Genomic DNA, 16,985 nt, shown 5'->3' with positions numbered 1-16,985 from the left:
TGCTCCCCCTACTGCAAGATCCAGTTCAATCTGAGTTAGGATCTACTCCTGAACAGTAGAAGGATCCTTCCCGGTCAGGCCCCACCCTGCCTCCGCCCTCCCCTCCTGCCACATTCCCCCAGACATTCGCACAGTAGCTGCGCCACTGAAGGGATAGCTGTTTGCCTGTGTGAATTTGCTTACTCATATATTTTATCTTATTTTATTTTATTTTACTTTTTACCAAAGAGACCCATTTCACAGACCCCTCTGGAGCATCCCTTAGCGGCGAGGTATGTGCCTGGCCGGGCCACCTGTGTGGAGTGTTTCAGGGAGTTTCATTTTAGATTTTCATGGTGTATTGATCCAAAGCTTCTGTGAAGGCCAAGGAGCAGAGGAAGGAAGAGAACGGACGGGCCGTTCCTGTGCTTACGGTCACTTCCAAAACAAAGACATTCCATTTGCAGACGTTCTGCTCCTTGAAGCTAAGGGCTTAGCAGCAAAATGATGGTTTTCCTTGGTTGTCAAACATTGCCCAGTCTTTACCAGAGTTACCAGAAAATTGACATATCAGCCTCATTATTTGTTCTAGACAATAAAAATAATTCAGGCTATAGAGTAATTACTTTATTGCTGTTCACGTTAAGTCCAGGAGTTTGCAGAGATTTTCAGAAATCTGGGCATTTACCTCTTTAATTTCAAGAAATTGCTGTGTAGCCGGGGCTTTGTCTTGCTGGGGCCATCACTCGTCTGGCTTCTGTGCTACGCTGGTTCAAAACCTTGATTCCCCGGAAGTCAGGCTTTAGGAGTTTAGGTCACCCTGGCCAAGCTTAGAAGGTCCGCTGTAAACTGGAATATTCATTTTCTGCACATTTACACAACACCCTACCGGGTGTGTGGCCCTGTCCTGATTTCTGGGGAAACAAAAATAAATCATGAATATGACGTGGTCCCTGCCGTTTAAAAGCTTATGGTCCAGAAGTGGGAGAGACATGTAAGCAAATATGTTATATGTAGTGCGCTAAGTGTAGGGTGACCTTGTGTCCTGGGACGTCCTGGTTTATGCCTGTTGTCCTGGTGTAGCTATTAATGGTACCCTATTTCAAAACTACCTAGGGGCCACAGTCGAAGTCCCTCTGAATGTTCGGGGTGTAGAGATGGTAGAAAGCAGGGAGAAATCAGTCTGTTTTCCCAGGGTAGACACCTGCGCTGGGTGAGGAAGGAAGTTTGGGCAGTCAAGGCCTGGGGGCTTGACATGGGGATGGAGGCCAGGGCGGGGGGTGGGGGGGTTGGGGAAGAGGGTGCAAAACTGCAGGCAAAAGGGAGATTGTTGCTGATGCAGCAGTTAGTTGGCTCAAGCTGGTCATTGTTTCCCAAATTTATCCTGTGGAAGAAATTCCCCAGGACACTTGGTCAAAATACAGATTTCCAGAATCTGCTGGCAATTTGGATTTGGACTTTTAAAGAGGGGCCCCAGATGATTCTTGGACATATTAAAGTTCAGAACCAATTCTGCAGAGATTATGGCTACCACTACAAAGGGTCGGAGGAGAGCGGAGCAGGAATAGCGAGACTAGAGCGCAAGTCACAGATCAGCCAGGCAAGGGTGACCCCAGCCGAGACGACCCTCAGAGGTAGAACCAATTGGACACATTTACAGTAGATCTATGAAAACTAGGGAGTGTGGGAATTATGTCAGTCACAGTGGGGATGCAGAGGAGGGAAAAGTTTCGAGAACCGCTCAGGAGGAAGAACGAACAGGACCTACTATACGCCAGTTACAGGTTTACATGGGCAACAAAACACGTGTCAGATCCAGGAACTTGGGGGGAACCTTACAATCTGAAGGTTTGTGTGGTGAGCCATAAACCAAAAAATATGACCAGTTGGATAGTATTGTGGCGTATTTCATGCAGACCCGAAAAAAAAACGACTCCTGCTTATTTCTCATCTTTGTAGTCTCCAGTACGGTCAAGACAGTTGTATTTATCTCTGGGAAGGAGCTGGATGAATTCTAAAGCATCCAGACACCCCAGCCCTCTAGTCTAGAGTGCAGGCGAACCCCCATCCGTCTGTTATGGTGAGACTACCTGCCACGCCTGATCTTGCGTTATTTTTGCTTTTGTTTTTGTTATCAAATGTGTAAGACAGTCATGATTCATCAACAGTTTGCTGTGCCAACCCCTTTCAGTGGAGACGTCCGTGTGGCAGTTTCAGCCTGACTTTGTTCTAAATTCTGGAGCTGCTGTCTCTGTGGGAACGTGCAACTCTGGAAATTACAGTAGTACAAGAAACGCCTTATCCAGGCAAGGAGATCATGAAGCCTGGTTGTTTGAGGCAGGTTCGCTTGGTGCCTTGGTGATTCTGAGAGGCGCAATCCCTAAGTAGAATCCCTTGATAGAAAATGAAGAAAATCGGAGGAGAGCTCTGCTACTTCCCTGCCTCTCCCTTCAAACACAGAGGGTTTTTATTTTGAAGGTTGAAATCATTAGGCCTGTTGGCAGACTTCGGAAGCAGCAAACGGAGTCAGAGACCAAACACTTAGAAGTCATGCCTCAAAAAGGAGAATGGGAAACGGATCAAGCTCTAATTTCACAGGGTAATTTAGCACCCTTTACCCAAGACCTCGCCACGGCAGTTCCACCAGTGAGGACTGAGGAGCCACAAAGCATCTAAAATCCCAGCCCTTGGCTACTCTTGCAGCGTTGCTGAGGGATCTGAAGGTTGAAGGTGAACAGGCTGAAATCTTCCACGCCGTCCTATTAGGGAGGGGAAAACACAGTCAACAGCGGCCTCAGAGTTTTTTATAATAAGGGGCTGAACTTCTCTGCGATCCAGTACCACTAACGCCATTAAGTCGCAGTAGCAAGATGAGAAAATAAAAATAAAAAGGGAAGGAGGCACAGTCCAGCGTGCACGTACACGGAAAACGGATCTTCCCGGCGCCCGGGTGCTCGGCCAGCGGCCAGGGTCTTAGCAGAGAAGCCCCTTCCCGCAGGGAGGGCGCGACCACTGTGGCGCGAAGCCGGGGGGATCCGGCGGGCGCGCGCGCTTCAAAGTGCCGCCGCCGCGGGCGCCCCCGTCCGCGGGCGAGAGTAGTACGGTCCGAGGGGGCGGCTCCTGGGGCGCGGCTCCGCCGCAGCTGATGCGCGCCCAGCCGGCCGAGAGGCGGGAGCCGGGAGACGGGAGCCGGGCCGCAGGGACCGGGAGCAGCTGAGCCGCCGTGCAGCCAAGGCCGAGCCGCCGGGGGTCGTGGGCCCGGGCCCCGAGGAGGCCCCAGGAGAGGCATCTCCCCCGCGGGAGTCGCCGGGCGCGGGGGCGCCGTGGCCGCACGTTCAGGAAAGAGGACGCGGAGGAAGCGGCGCTGCCAGCCGGAGGAGAGGAAGCGCTCCACCCGGGCCCCCGACGGCGCTCGTTTAACCACATCCGCGCCTCTGCTGGAAACGTGTCCGGGCGCCTGTCACCGGTTCCCTCCATTTTGAAAGGGAAAAAGGGCTCTCCCCTTTCCCATCCTCCTAGGAGCCGGAGCCGGAGGAGCCGCGCTCATGGCGTTCAGCCCCTGGCAGATCCTGTCCCCAGTGCAGTGGGCGAAATGGACGTGGTCCGCGGTGCGCGGCGGGGTCGCCGGAGAGGACGAGGCCGGAGGGCCCGAGGGCGACCCCGAGGAGGAGGACTCGCAAGCCGAGACCAAATCCTTGAGTTTCAGGCAAGTACACGCGTTCCTGCCAAAATGCAAACGCGCTGCTATCCATCCATCCATCTGCGGCTCAGTCTGTGTGCGTGTGTGTGGTCGCCACCCGCGTAACCGTGTTCATGGCAATGCTGCGTCCCTGTCTGTAACCAGGTCCCCGCTGTGCCTTCGAAGGTTCAGGATGTTCTGTCCTCCCGGGTATTTTTCTTCCCCCCGTTTCAGTATGATCTTTCTGAACCTAACCCAGAATCTGCAGTGTCTCTGCATCCCCGTCTGCCTCGGTCACTTTCTCTAAGCTTCGAGCCCCCAGCCCCCCGCCCCTACACACACACACACACACACACACACACACACACACACAGTCGTGGGTCACACCCGGTGGAACTTGGGGCCTTCCCTGTGGGGAAGAAGTCGCTCCCAGGCCCTCCTGGGGGTTCCCCTGTGTCCCGAAAATGCAGCCTTAGTAAAGAAGGTCGCGTGATGACAGGCTCCTGGCAGCTGGTGAGAAATGGTGGTGTCTGCTGAGCTGTCACCCGTGTGATTGCGGAAGGCAGGTGACAGCATCCTCGGCCTCTGGCCGGGTGAGTTCCAGACAGGTAGAGAGGCCTACCAAAGAAAAAGGCATCATGGCGAATATTGGCTTAATTTTTTTAGAACGAGGGGGCAATTTAATTTTTCAACCTCCAGGAAAGGGCTCTTGTGAGAAAAGGAGTCTGTTGAAGGGGCTTTTTTGGGGTATCAGAGGGAAGGATGACCTCAAAAAAAATGGTGCTGGAAAAAGTCTCCTGAGGATGGAGGAGATTTCAGGGAGACAGGAGGCCAGACAGAAGCCCGAGGAGGGCGCGGCAGCAGCTCCCACAGGCCAGCCCATGCTGAGGACGCGCAGGTTGTAAAATTAGGCAAAAATACTGGACTTTGCGGATATGTAGACTATAAAGGGTGTCGGAAATACCGTTGAAAGTGGTAATTCCTCATTTTTCCCCCTTGGCAGCTCGGATTCTGAAGGTAATTTTGAGACACCTGAAGCCGAAACGCCCATCAGATCACCTTGCAAGGAATCCTGTGATTCACACCTAGGACTGGCAGGCCCTGGGGCCAAAACCCAAGGTAAAGAAAGACTTTCCTTTTTGGCCTTATTTTGTTTAAAGGTTTGAAAATGTTAATGAGGGAAGGAAAAGTGTTAATTTAGGGCCATTTGCAAAGGTTGGGATTATCTCCTTACTAAGCCGGAGCTGTTTGAAAGCTCCTGGCTCATTTGAAACGGTTTTCTTGTTTATTTGTTTATTTTTTTTTTACGAATGTGGTGGTCAGAGGCTTTCTTCCCGAAGTAGGCTGTACATTTGCAGTATGAGATGATCATTATCAGAACATTCCTGCTGGGCCCTTCCCCTCGGCCCCTAAACAACAAAACTGTGTGTGGTGATGCCCTGGTGGAGGCATGTTTAGCGTTGGCTTCACACGTTTCTCAGGCCAACTCACTTTCTACAGGGTGTGGCTGGAGACAAGAATTATAGGTAAGAGTTGACTTTTTTAGATGAGGAGGACGCTTAAGAGGCTGTTTCAAAGTTGTTTACTGCTCCCTCTTCCACCAGGGGTGGTAGTGAGCCCCTGAGTCCACCCGAGATGGGAGATTCTCCCCCGGCCCCTCAGAGCCCAGCCTGGAGCCTGCCCTTCATCTGCAGAAGCTATTGCTGTTCCGCTTCATTAGTAGAAACCCTTTTTGTCACACAGCCAGTTTTGAGTAAAATTTCACCTGTCCTGATCGAATGCATTTAGCTATCCAGTAAACAGAGTGGGCTGGGCTTCAGCAGTGAAACAGTCCCGATCTCCGCAAGCCAGCGTTACAGAGGGAGACGGGCCTCTTAGAGGTTAAGCAAAATGTATATGTCAGCTTGTCCTAAGGATTTTGGAGAAAAATAAAGCAGGGGAAGGGGGAACAGAGCGGGGGCGGGTAGGAGGCGCTGAAGGCCGATGTGGGGTGGGGGAGCCCAAATGATCAGGGGACTTGAGCAGAGCCCTGAAGGAGGATTGAGGGGAACAGCTGTGCAGGTTCCTGAGAAATCTTCCAGCAGAGGATGGCACCTGCGAAGGTCTGAGACAGCAGCAGCCTGCGCGTGGGCCGGCGCGTGGTGGCAGGGTGGCAGCATGTTCGAGGACCAGGGAAGAGGCCAGGGTGGCTGCAGCGATCTGCTGGGCAGGGAGCTCTGGGAGCCACAGTCAGCCGGGTGGGGGGAGGCCTGGGTCACCTCGTAACGAGGCACTGATTTTCCTCCTGAGTGAGACAGGAAGGGGCTGCCTTTCAAAAGTGCCACAAACAAACGGGGCGGCTTGAAGCAACAGAAATTGATTCTCTCACAGCTCTGGAGGCCAGAAGTCCGAAATCAAGGTGTTGGCAGGGCCATGCTCCCTCCAAAGGCTCTAGGCAAGGATTCTTCCTTGTTTCTTCTAGCTTCTGGTGGTTGCCAGCAGTTCTCAGTGTTCCTTGGCCTGTGGCAGCAAAACTTCCCTCTCTGCCTCCTTCATTCCATGGCCAGCTCCTCCCTGTGTGTCTCTGTGTCTTCCATGTGGCTTACTTATAAGGACACCAGTCATTGGGTTTAGGGGCCACCCTAATCCAGGTTGACCTCCTCTTAACTGGATTACTGCAAAGATACCACAGTGGAGCCCTGAGCCACGTGGGTTTGAGCTGTGCGGGTCCACTCACACAGGTTTTTTTCAGTAAGTATGTTCTAGAGTACTACACGATCCACGGTTGGTTGAATCTGAGGGTGCAGCACCGCTGATGTGGAGGGTTTTCAGCGGTGCTGGGTGGTCGGGGGTCGGAACCCCTAACCGCCACGTTGTTCAAGGCTCAGCTGTACTTCCGGATGAGGCCACATTCCAAGGTGTGGGGAGTTAGGGCTTGAGCTTGTCTTTTGGAGGAGCACAGTCCAGCCCACAGCAGAGGGCTCTGAGCAGAGGGATGATGCCTTGACTCCTTTGTCAAAGGCTGGCGGGCTGCTGCCTGGAGACGGGCGTCTAGGAGGGATGTCCTTTTCACATGCTTTTTCTATTCCAGTGTCTGTCACTGCCACCTGCAGTGACAAGGTAGAGCCAGCTTTCAGTTATCCAGTTACCTAGTTTTTGATCTGATCATGAATTTATTCTCCCAACAGTGATTCTGTTTTCTTGCTTAGCAGCTTCCTCATGGGTCGCCACGGGAGGTCAGGTTCCCTGTGCTGGACTTCGTGACGGAGCTGGAATTACTGGGGAAGTGATATCAGCTTTTTGTGATGTGGTTTTGCTTTAATGGTGAGCTCCATACCGTGCTGCCCTGCTGGAACTCCCCCGACTGTCCCCGGGCTGCTTTGTACCATGGGTTCAGGCAGAGACCGTGTGGGAACAGGCAGGTTTGCGTGTGGGAGGACTTGTGTGTGGCACTTTGCTGTGTAGCAATCTCAGTGACAGAGATGCCGCTTCATAGCTTCCCTTTTTCTTCTCTCAGGATTGGCAGATCAGAATGGAGATTTGAAAGCCTGAGAGAACTATTCTGTGACCTTCCCCTCAAATTCAAATAAAGCTCACAAGACACGTTAAGTAGCTGTTTGAAAGCCTCTTTGAATTGCTCAGCCTGGGCCGCCCCCTTCCTCACCATCCTGTCAGCTGGTAGTCTGATTCATCCTGACAGATTCTTTGCTAATTGAATGGAGGCCAGTATGGCGCAGGCCCCCAGAACCACACAGACCCAATTGTTTGGTCCTTCCTGTGCCACTGACTCATTTTTACAAGTTTTAGTAACTTGTAGCTCATACTCTCTTTTTCGCTCTTTCTAGAAGTTTTCCTTTTGTGTCTTTTGTTTGTTTGTTTCTGGCCACACCGTGCGGCTTGCAGGATCTTAGTTCCCCAACCAGGGATTGAACCCGTGACCCCTGCAGTGGAAGCGCAGAGTCCTAACTACTGGAGCCCCAGGGAATTCCTGAAGTTTTCCTTTTAGAGAGTTTATGAACCAAGAAAGCTCAGTGGAGGAGATCATGATTGCGGACCATGAATATGGCAGGGGTACATCCTAGGAAACAGCCACTACATATTATGAAATCTTTCAATTTAGGGTCTTTAGATAACAGCATGATTCCTCATCAGCCTGGCAGTATCCTGCCTTCTAAGGTTTCTTCTCCCGAACACCCAGTCCTTGTCCAGAGCCCTGTTGATGGCCTTGTCATGCATACACAGTACGTGTAAAAATACAGCCAAAGCACAAGGCTGACCAGGAAAGAGATCAGTGGACAAAAGTTTCTGGAGTCTAATGTTTAAGTCTAATTTCTGGGCCTGGATGGTTCTCTTTCTCCAAAAATTGTGGATTATTTGGCTCCTGATAAGGTTAGTCTTTCATGTTTCTGTGGTTCAGGACATGGGGCAACAGCAGGTATAGATCATGTAAGACTCTGTCTTCTCTGAGGATGATCTATGAGTTGTTAGCTGGTCAGGGTTGGAATTAACATATGTAGGAGATCCTGGCTTCCTGGTGTGGAAGGGCCCTCACATGTGTGGCTGCATCCCATGTGCTGTACCCACGGGCTCCATCCCAACCTCCATCTAATTCTTTGAACTTGGGGAAACATCTACATCTATTTTGAACTAATTTTCTTTTTATTGGAAGCTTTTTAGGGACCTAAAGTGTCTGAACTCTATACAGACGTATCTCATGGTACTACACTTCCCAGATACAACATTTTTTACAGGTCAAAGGTTTGTGGCAACCCCTGCATTGTCAGATGATGTTTAGCATTTTTTAGTAATAAAGTGCTTTTTACTTAAAGTATATATATTGTCTTTTTAGACATAATGCTATTGCATACTTAATTACAGTATAGTGTAAACATAACTTTTTTTATGCACTGGGAAAACAACAACAGAATGCATGTGCCTCACTTTATATGCAATACTTGCTTTATTTCAGTGGTCTGGAACCAAACCCGCAGTATCCCTGAGATGGGCCTGTAATAACTCTTCTTAAGGCAGGATTGTATGCCATACTAGGAATTAGACAGTGGATGAGGTTGTACGGTTTTTTTAAGCCACAGATAGAAGCCGGTTTCAGACTAACTGTTAAAATAAAACTGTAGGCCAAGAAGTTTCTTGAATGTACCAGAATGTGGCTATAGTGCTTGGGCTGATAGCTCTGTGTTTGCTGTCTGTCTGCCTTCCTCCGCAAAGGGTGTTTAAATTGCTGGTGTTAATAACTCTTTCTCTTTGCTGGGAGATGTATCAGTAAGGAGACATCACCTAGGAAAGGACTTTTGAAAGGCACAATCTCAAGTTCATCTGTTTTTTGTTGTTTGGGTTTTTTTGGTGCTATGGACTGTGGTTTTGTCCAGTGTTTCGGGTCATAAAAGCGAAAGCTGCAGTGGCTGTCCTCTGTTAATTGACACCTCCCCTCAACACACACACACACATCCCTTTATTTACAGGTTGTTACCTTTCTTTGAGAGAGGGAACTTTAATTCACGCTGAAGCTCTCTATGCCCTTGGAACAAAACTACCCTGTTTGATGTGTTGATTAGATGGCTAGATATTCCAGACACACACTGTGGTCCTCCAGAACAGAAGGAGAGAGATAAGCAGGGTCAGTGCATAGGTATCTACTGCTGGAGGCCTGTGGGGACTGCAGACCTGTTTGTCGACACAGTTCGGGTTAGTCTAAATCAGGCATCAGCCAATGGTGGCTCATAGGCCAAATCTGGCCTGCTGTTGCCTTTTGCTGTTCTGCCTGAGAGCTGAGAATGGTTTCTGCATTTTTAAATGGTGGAGAAACATATTTTGTTTGAAAAATATATGGAAGTTCAGATTTCAGGGCCCATAAATGAGGTTTCGTCGGCACGCAGCCACACTTGTGCATTTCGCCGTTGTCTGGCTGCTTTTGCACTAAGATAGCAGGTTGAGTACTCGGAATAGAGACTGAAAGAAAGATGGGCAAAAGCCTCAAATATTTACTGTTTGGCTCTTTACAGAAGAGTTTGCCGGCTGAGATCCACACGACAATTTTGGTAAAATTATAAAGTTTAAGTAATTAAACTTCATTTAAAAAAAGCTACAAGGCTGTAGCTGATTAACAGATGAACTGTGGGCGCTGGGTGCCCTTCCTGTAGGCCTGAATGGTCAGGTAAGGCGTCACGGAGAGACTAGTTTGGGCTGGCTGTTGGTCTCCCTTGCAAAACAATGTTTTGGTCTGTCAATATACCTAATTTTCAATTGACTAAAAGATCTGAGAAAAAAGGAAATTAGGGAAGAATGGGGAGAATTTTGGAATCATTTAAGTACAAGTACAATCATAGAGGCTTTTCACTTTTGCCCATTAAGTGTATTTAATGTAACTTTGGGTGTTTGTGCGTTTGTAATTTGACTGTTGCTGTGGTGTATTGTTGGTATAGGTTGTGTGGTTGATATGATGTCTTTATTGGATTGCTTTAGACTATCTATATAAGACCTAGAAGGGAGATCTTATTAAAATCTGAGCCTTAGATTTTTGATTCTAAGGCTTTGGGCTACATGTATAAGCAAACATTATGCAAACATTTTTCATGAGGTACTTCTTGAAATGTTCTAGTCGAAACTATGAGTGTGGTTCTCCTAGGGATTTAGTTTGACGTCCTTTCCCTGCTCCTACCGCAGGGATTGCTTTATTAGAATGTCCTAGAAGTAATGGGACTAATAAGGACCCTTAATGTTACCTAGTCCGACAGTTCAACCCATGTGGCTCCTTTGACAGCATTCCAGGTTAATGCTCTTTTTATTTTTATTTTCAATTTTTTTATGTGATAGGCTTTTTCACAATTTAAATTTTTATATTGCACTATTTTAGATTATTGTAAGAGAAAACATCTCAACGATAGGCTTGAAAACCTCAGCTACATGATATAATTCCTCCCCCCCCGGTTTAATGTTTGTAGCTATCAGCTTGGAGGTTCTCACTAGTTAGTAAATGGGATCAGGCCATGTTTCTCTGTTGCTTTATTTATAACAATGTAAAGGAGCCATGTAGGGAGCATCTCTACCTCTATATGGTGCTCGACCCAGGGACAATGTACTCTTGGGGGAAAAGTATCATTTTTCCAGCAGAGACTCAGAGAGTGTTGAATAAAACACTTGGGGGCAGGGGCAGAGTGTGCCTGCCGGAAGTGAAGATTTTAGTAACTGTCAAAGCAGTATTATTCTTTTAAGGTGAATAGCAAATTCAAGACCTTCTTAAATATTGTAATGATTGAACTCACCTCAGACTTGCATTTCCCGATTTGGGGCTTACCTGAGCATCAAATAAAGCAGTATAACTTTCTTTGATAGCTTCTGGTGGTGGAGGCATTTTCTCTGGTGTATGGGCAGGGGGTGTCAGCAGCCCTGCTAAAATTACGTTGCGACCACTTAATGTTCCACATAAAAAATGGATGTGGTCTAAAGCCATTTAAACATTTAAAGAGCAGTCATAGTACCTTTTCCAAGTGATCAATAATACTGTTCATAGGAAGCCCTAGCAGTATATGCCATTTCGTCACGGTCTTCTAAACTCAGATTAGTGACTTAGTGATGGGAGATCATGGTTGATCCACCCAAAACAGCTGTCTCTGTGGGGATTTGATAACTGTTAACCTTGGGCCTAGGAGGGGATTGCCGTTTCTGAGTTCAAGGTCTCACCCTTACCTTGGGGTGGACATGAACCTAATTTTATGGCCTCTCACAAACATGATTAGATCCCCAGAGCCTAGATTGATGATGGCCAAACTCACAAGAGGATAGTAGCCAAACGGAGTATTTCATTAATTCACAAATGGAAAATGTATTCTGGCAGTTCTGCTTGGCAGACGCAGACATTGTCCTAGCCAGTCCCTCTGCCCTATGTCATTGCTGGAAATACGACAGCAAATTCTTGATCTCCAGCTTTCCCACTGCAAGATTCTGACCTAACAGACCCCCAACTTTCTGTTTCAGCTGTATTTATCGTATGTATTGAAAGCAATTTTTTTCCAGCATCTTATTTGATTTTATAACAGTGATGCTGTGAGATAGGACACATGTGATTTCCGGTCTAAAAACTGGGAAATCGAGGCCACAGCTTTTACAGCAGTGGGGTCGTAAGTTCAGCTTTGAAGATCACACATACAGCTCACAGGGAAGGTATGAATCTCCCTCTCTTCGCTGACTTAAGAGAAGACCTATCAGAGGAAATAAAAGTCCTTAAAACGTTGCCAGGACAGAGTGTGTGATGGGGGAAAGCATCTTCTTTAGTATCTTATTAAATGATAGTAATTTTTAAAAAAATCATCAGGGGATTACATCTTTTTTTTTTTTTGCGGTACGCGGGCCTCTCACTGTTGTGGCCTCTCCCGTTGCGGAGCACAGGCTCCGGACGCGCAGGCTCAGCGGTCATGGCTCACGGGCCCAGCCGCTCCGCGGCATGTGGGATCCTCCCGGACCGGGGCACGAACCCGTGTCTCCTGCATCGGCAGGCGGACTCTCAACCACTGCGCCACCAGGGAAGCCCAGATTACATCTTCCACATGCGTTAACTTAGCATATATAACATATGAAGTATAAAATGTATTTTAAGAGTTTTGAACATCAGAAGTTTACACACAAGTTAGACATCGAGTCAGAAGGGAAAAAAGAAAAAGCATCATAGGGTAAGCAGTGCCATTGGATTGAAAACGTTTTGCTTCCTTAATGCTCAGCTTCTGCTCATCCATGAGAAATAAGCAGGGAATGGACACACTCGTCATAGCTCTTGCTTCCCTCTCCACCTGTGAGTCATGTGTGGGTGAGGAAAGGCAGGTGCGTGGAGACGTGTGCAGTCTCCTGGGACTCTGCCCCTATTTTGGTGTAGAAAGAAGAATTTCCCAGAGTCTGGTATTGTTTATGTATTGCTGCATAACATAACTCCAAAGCTGATTAGCAGCTTAAACCACTGGACGTTTATCATCTCACGTCGTTTTCATAGGTCTGGAACTTGGGAGCAGCCTAGCGGGGTGATCTGGCTTGGGGTTGCTTGTGAGAATGCATTCCTAGCGTTGGCTGGGACTGTAGTCATCTGGAGGCTTGACTGGGGCTGGAGCCCCTCGTCGGGCAGCTCACTCACGGCTGGCACCTCGGCCTGGCTGTTGGTGGGAGGCCTCAGTTCTTTACCCCTCGGGTGGACCTCTCTCCGTGAGGTTGCTTTAGTGTTCTTGCAGCACGGCAGCTGCAGCATCTCTTATGACAGCCTCAGAAGTCACACTCTGTTATTTCCACAGTATCCTTCTGGTTACACGGGTCCAAGGGCGTGAACACCAGGAGGTGGGGGCTCACTGGGGGCTGCCTTGGAGGCTGCCTGCCACGAAGCCCATTACGCCTTCCTTTGGGGCCTCTTCCCTGCATCCCCACCTCTCCTTCTGCCCCTCTTCTTAGGGTGCAGGAGCAGAGGAGGCGGGAGCCGTGGCGTGGGCTTCAGCCAGGGTCCCCGTCCTACTGCGGAGGCATCTGCCTGCTCCGGAGGCTCCCCTCTCCCTCTTGCCCAACATTCTCCCTCTTCTTCTTTATCCTGCATCTGCTTCCCAGCTGTGTGGGCGGTTGCTGCTTCGTGAGAGAGGCAGTTGGTGTTTTGAATGCTCTAGTAATGATTTCTAAAGAGATGCGTATTATGGTGGTTTGGCAGCAGTAGAGTGAAGTTCAGGTCTCTGCTAGCTCTGTTAGCACGCGCCCTTTCTCCTCTGCTCCTGCTGCCTGCTGGGGCTGGAGCAGAAGGCTCTGGGGAGGGCTTCTGTCTGTGCAAGGGGTCTCTGCTCTACTGGAAATGTAGCCTCAGACGAATCCAGGTGGTTCCAAACCCAGGGGCACCTCCTGAGTGAGAAGAGAAGACGCATCTGTCATTGGCTCAGCTTCTGGGCAAGGCTGGGGCTCCTGGGGGTGGACTCCTCCGGATGAGTGAGCCCCACCCTCTTACCTTACGGTCACCTTGGCCTTCAGAGGGTAGGGTTTGGGTCTCTTTTTAAATAAAATAGCATGGGACGCTGGTTTGGAAATTTGAAGTACTTTCGTCATCCTTAGTACAAACTTTTCCAGTTTATCGAGTGGCTTTCCAGATTATTCTTTACCTGCGGAGTCTTGAATATTAGAGTGAGCCTCTCTCAGGAGTTAGAAGCTTCCAGCACCTGGCCCCATCTCTTAACAAAAAGCAAATAAATTACCACCTCCCAAGCTCCTGGGTAATGTTTTTGTTTTTGTTTTTGTTTTTGTTTTTTAGACGGTGGGGAAGAGGAGGTTTAGACCATCAGTTTGTTGTCTGGGCTCAGGCAAGGGTGTGCGCGTGTGTGTTGGTGCTGTTTTTCCGCTGTAAGTGGGGACATCTTAACATTGCAGCATACTTAAAAGGCTGTTGTGCTTTTCCCCACCTTGACTCACCCACTTGGAACCCCCTCGTCACTCCCAGGCTCTGCGTGATGTGGGGCCCCAGCGGTTGTCAGGGGAACGTGAGTCCTGCGGCCACCACCCTTAGGGTCTACCCAGCAGTCCTGGAAAAGGCCTCCTTGTCCCGTTATCCTGTTGTCCTGCCCCTGGACAGTGCACTTCTCCATTTTAAGGCTGATGTCCTTGGCTGAGTGGCTGAGAACGTACGTATATGAAGTATGTCTCAACTTGGGGGCAATTAGAGGGACTGGGAACTCAGAGATGTGAAACTCTAAAAAATGTTCACATTTTGGACACTTCCCTAAATGCTAACACGTACCTTTTTAACAGTCTTCTCAGGTCAGACCCGTTGTGTTTCCCTCCTGAAGCCCTCCATTGGTTCAGACTTGAGAGCAAAGGTGGGAGGGAAGACACAGAAAGGAGGGGGGTCTTCGAAGGGACAGGGTCAAGTGAAGAGCAAGCGTTGCTCCTGCGGATAGAGCTGAACGGCTTTATCACTGCTGTTCTGTGTACTTTTGTTCTGTACGAAAGATGATCAGGTGGGAAGGGGGTCCTGTATGTATCAGACATCAGCTCAGCAGTGACCGTGAGCATCAGCTCTGTCTTGAGTGCTCAGTTTCTGCTTTGGGGACACAAAAGGGACCAGGGTATAAGGCCCTGCAGAGCTCAGAGTCTGGAAGGAGCTGGCCGCCTCCTGTTCCCCAGGCCCCTTGGTCTCCTTGGCTTCCCCAGACGTTTAGCAGCAGACAGGTAGTTTTAGCGAGGGAATGTGTGAGGGAGGTCTCGGAAGAGGTCCAATGTTAAAAATAAATACATAAAAGACTTTTAAAAAGCACACAACTCCCCCTACCCCCAAAACAAAAACAAAAGCCTTTTGAGCATGCCAATTGTCATGTCTCTAAGATGGTTCATATACTTGGCTACATCTGTTGTAGAAGAGAAGAGTGATGTCATTTTTTCTCCTCTTTCTGTAAATAGAACTTCTCTAGCATGTTGTGGGCTTCCTTAAGAAAAATTTAAAATCCCAGATTGATGTGATGGTGAGACCTACCACCTCTCTCAAGTATGTGTTCCTACAGGTGACACATAAGAGACTATTTAAAGCATTTTCTGAAATGTAAGTCTGTGATATAGTAGAACATTTTGTAGGAATTGCAGGACATGCTTCTGCTCTGTTACCCTCTGAGTCTCTTTGTTCTCTCTCCTTTTTTAAAAACAGTTTTATTGAGATATAATTCACACACATACAGTTCAGCCATTTAAAGGGTATATACAATTCAATGGTTTTTAATATATGAACAGAGTTGTGCAGCTGTCACCTCAGTCTAATTTTAAGAACATTTTATCACCTCCCCCCAAAGAAATCCTGTACCCATTAGCACTCATCCCCCATTTTTCTCTCACCCCCAGTCCTAGGCAACTGATAATCTACTCTGTGTCTCACTAGCTTTGCTTATTCTGGACATTTCATATAGATGGAATTAATACAATATGTAGTCTTTTCTGACTGGTTCTGTTCACTTACTATAATGTTTTCAAGGTTCATCCATGTTGTAGCATCTGTCAGTACTTCATTCTTTTTTTATTGTTGATTAATATTCCACTCTATGGATAAACCGTATTTTATGTATCCATTCACCAGTTGATGGACATTCGGGTTATTTTCACGTTTGGGCCATTGCGAATAGTGCTGCTATGAACACTCATGTTCAGCTTTTTGTGTGGGTGTATGTTTTCATTTCTCTTGGGTGTATACCTAAAAGTGGAATTCCTAGGTCATAGGGTAACTGTTTCTAATTTTGAGGAGCTGTCAAACTGTTTTCCAAAGTGGCTGCACCATTTTACATTCCTACCAGCAGTATATGGGGGTTTTCAGTTTCTCTGCATCCTAGCCAACACTTGTTAATCTGTTTGATTGTAGCCATCTTTATAGGTGTGAAGGGGTATCTCATGGTGGTTTTGATTTGTATTTCCCTAATGACTAACGATGTTGAGCATTTTTCCATGTACTCTTTGGCTGCTTGTATATCTTCTTTAGCAAAATGTTTATTCAGATTCTTTGCCTATTTTTAAATTAGGTTACTTATCTTAGAGATGTAAGAATACTTTATGTAGTCTAGATACAAGTCCCTTATCAGATATCCGATTGTAAATATTTTCTTCCATTCTGTGGGATGTCTTTTCACTCTTTTGGTTATATCGTTTGAAGTGTAAGAGTTTTTACTTTTCATGAAGTTCAGTTTATGTATTTTTTTCTTTTGTCCCTCGTGCTTTTGGTGTCATATCTAAGAAGGCTTTGCCTAACCCATGGTCACAGAGATTTACTACTGTGCTTTCTTCTAAGAGTTTTATAGTTTGAGCTCTTACATTTAGGTCTTTGATCAATTTTGAGTTAATTTTTGTACATGTTGTGAGGAAGTGGTGCAGCTTCAGTATTTTGCATGTGGATATCCAGTGCCCCAGCACCATTTGTTGAAAAGACTGTTTTTTTCCCTTTTTAATTAACTTTGCACCTTTGTCAAAAATCAGTTGACCAGAGGTGTAAGGGTTGAGCTTTTGATTTTGTTTCATTGAGCTATATGTCTCTCCTTATGCACACTGTCTTGATTACGGTAGCTTTGTGGTGAGTTTAGAAATCAGGAAGTGTGAGTCTTCCAACTTTGTTCTTTTTTCTCAAGGTTGTTATAGCTATTCTAGATCCATTACATTTCCATATGAATTTTAGGATCAGCTTGTTAATTTTGCAAAGAAGCCAGCTAGAATTTTGATAGAGATTGTGTTCAATCTATAGATAAATTTGGGGAGGATTGTCATCTTAACAATATTAAATCTTCCAATCCATGAACATAGGATGCCTTTCCATTTATTTAGATCTCTTTAATTTCTTCAAATACTGCTTTGTAGT

At 47.4% G+C, this 16,985-nt stretch overlaps 1 protein-coding gene across 10 annotated transcripts in view; it reads left to right on the top strand.

Moving 5' to 3' along the window:
- TACC1 (transforming acidic coiled-coil containing protein 1) overlaps positions 1-16,985 on the top strand; it is a 113,204-nt gene that overhangs the window by 50,911 nt on the left and 45,308 nt on the right. For 2 of the 10 annotated variants that reach the window (XM_079908888.1, XM_079908885.1), the window contains exon 2: positions 4,662-4,777. The exons of 2 other annotated variants lie outside the window; for them this stretch is intronic. In XM_079908888.1, coding sequence (XP_079765014.1) covers positions 4,662-4,777 — 116 coding nt within the window. Of the gene's footprint in view, positions 1-1,484; positions 3,686-4,661; positions 4,778-16,985 lie in introns of those variants that run through there. 6 more of the 10 variants (XM_079908883.1, XM_079908887.1, XM_079908886.1 and 3 more) reach the window with 6 other exon arrangements.

The sequence above is a fragment of the Stenella coeruleoalba genome (genome assembly GCF_951394435.1).
Source record: "Stenella coeruleoalba genome assembly, chromosome: 21".
Taxonomy (NCBI): domain Eukaryota; kingdom Metazoa; phylum Chordata; class Mammalia; order Artiodactyla; family Delphinidae; genus Stenella; species Stenella coeruleoalba.
Note: the sequence above shows the minus strand (reverse complement) of the source record. Positions and strands in the feature narration are given on the sequence as shown.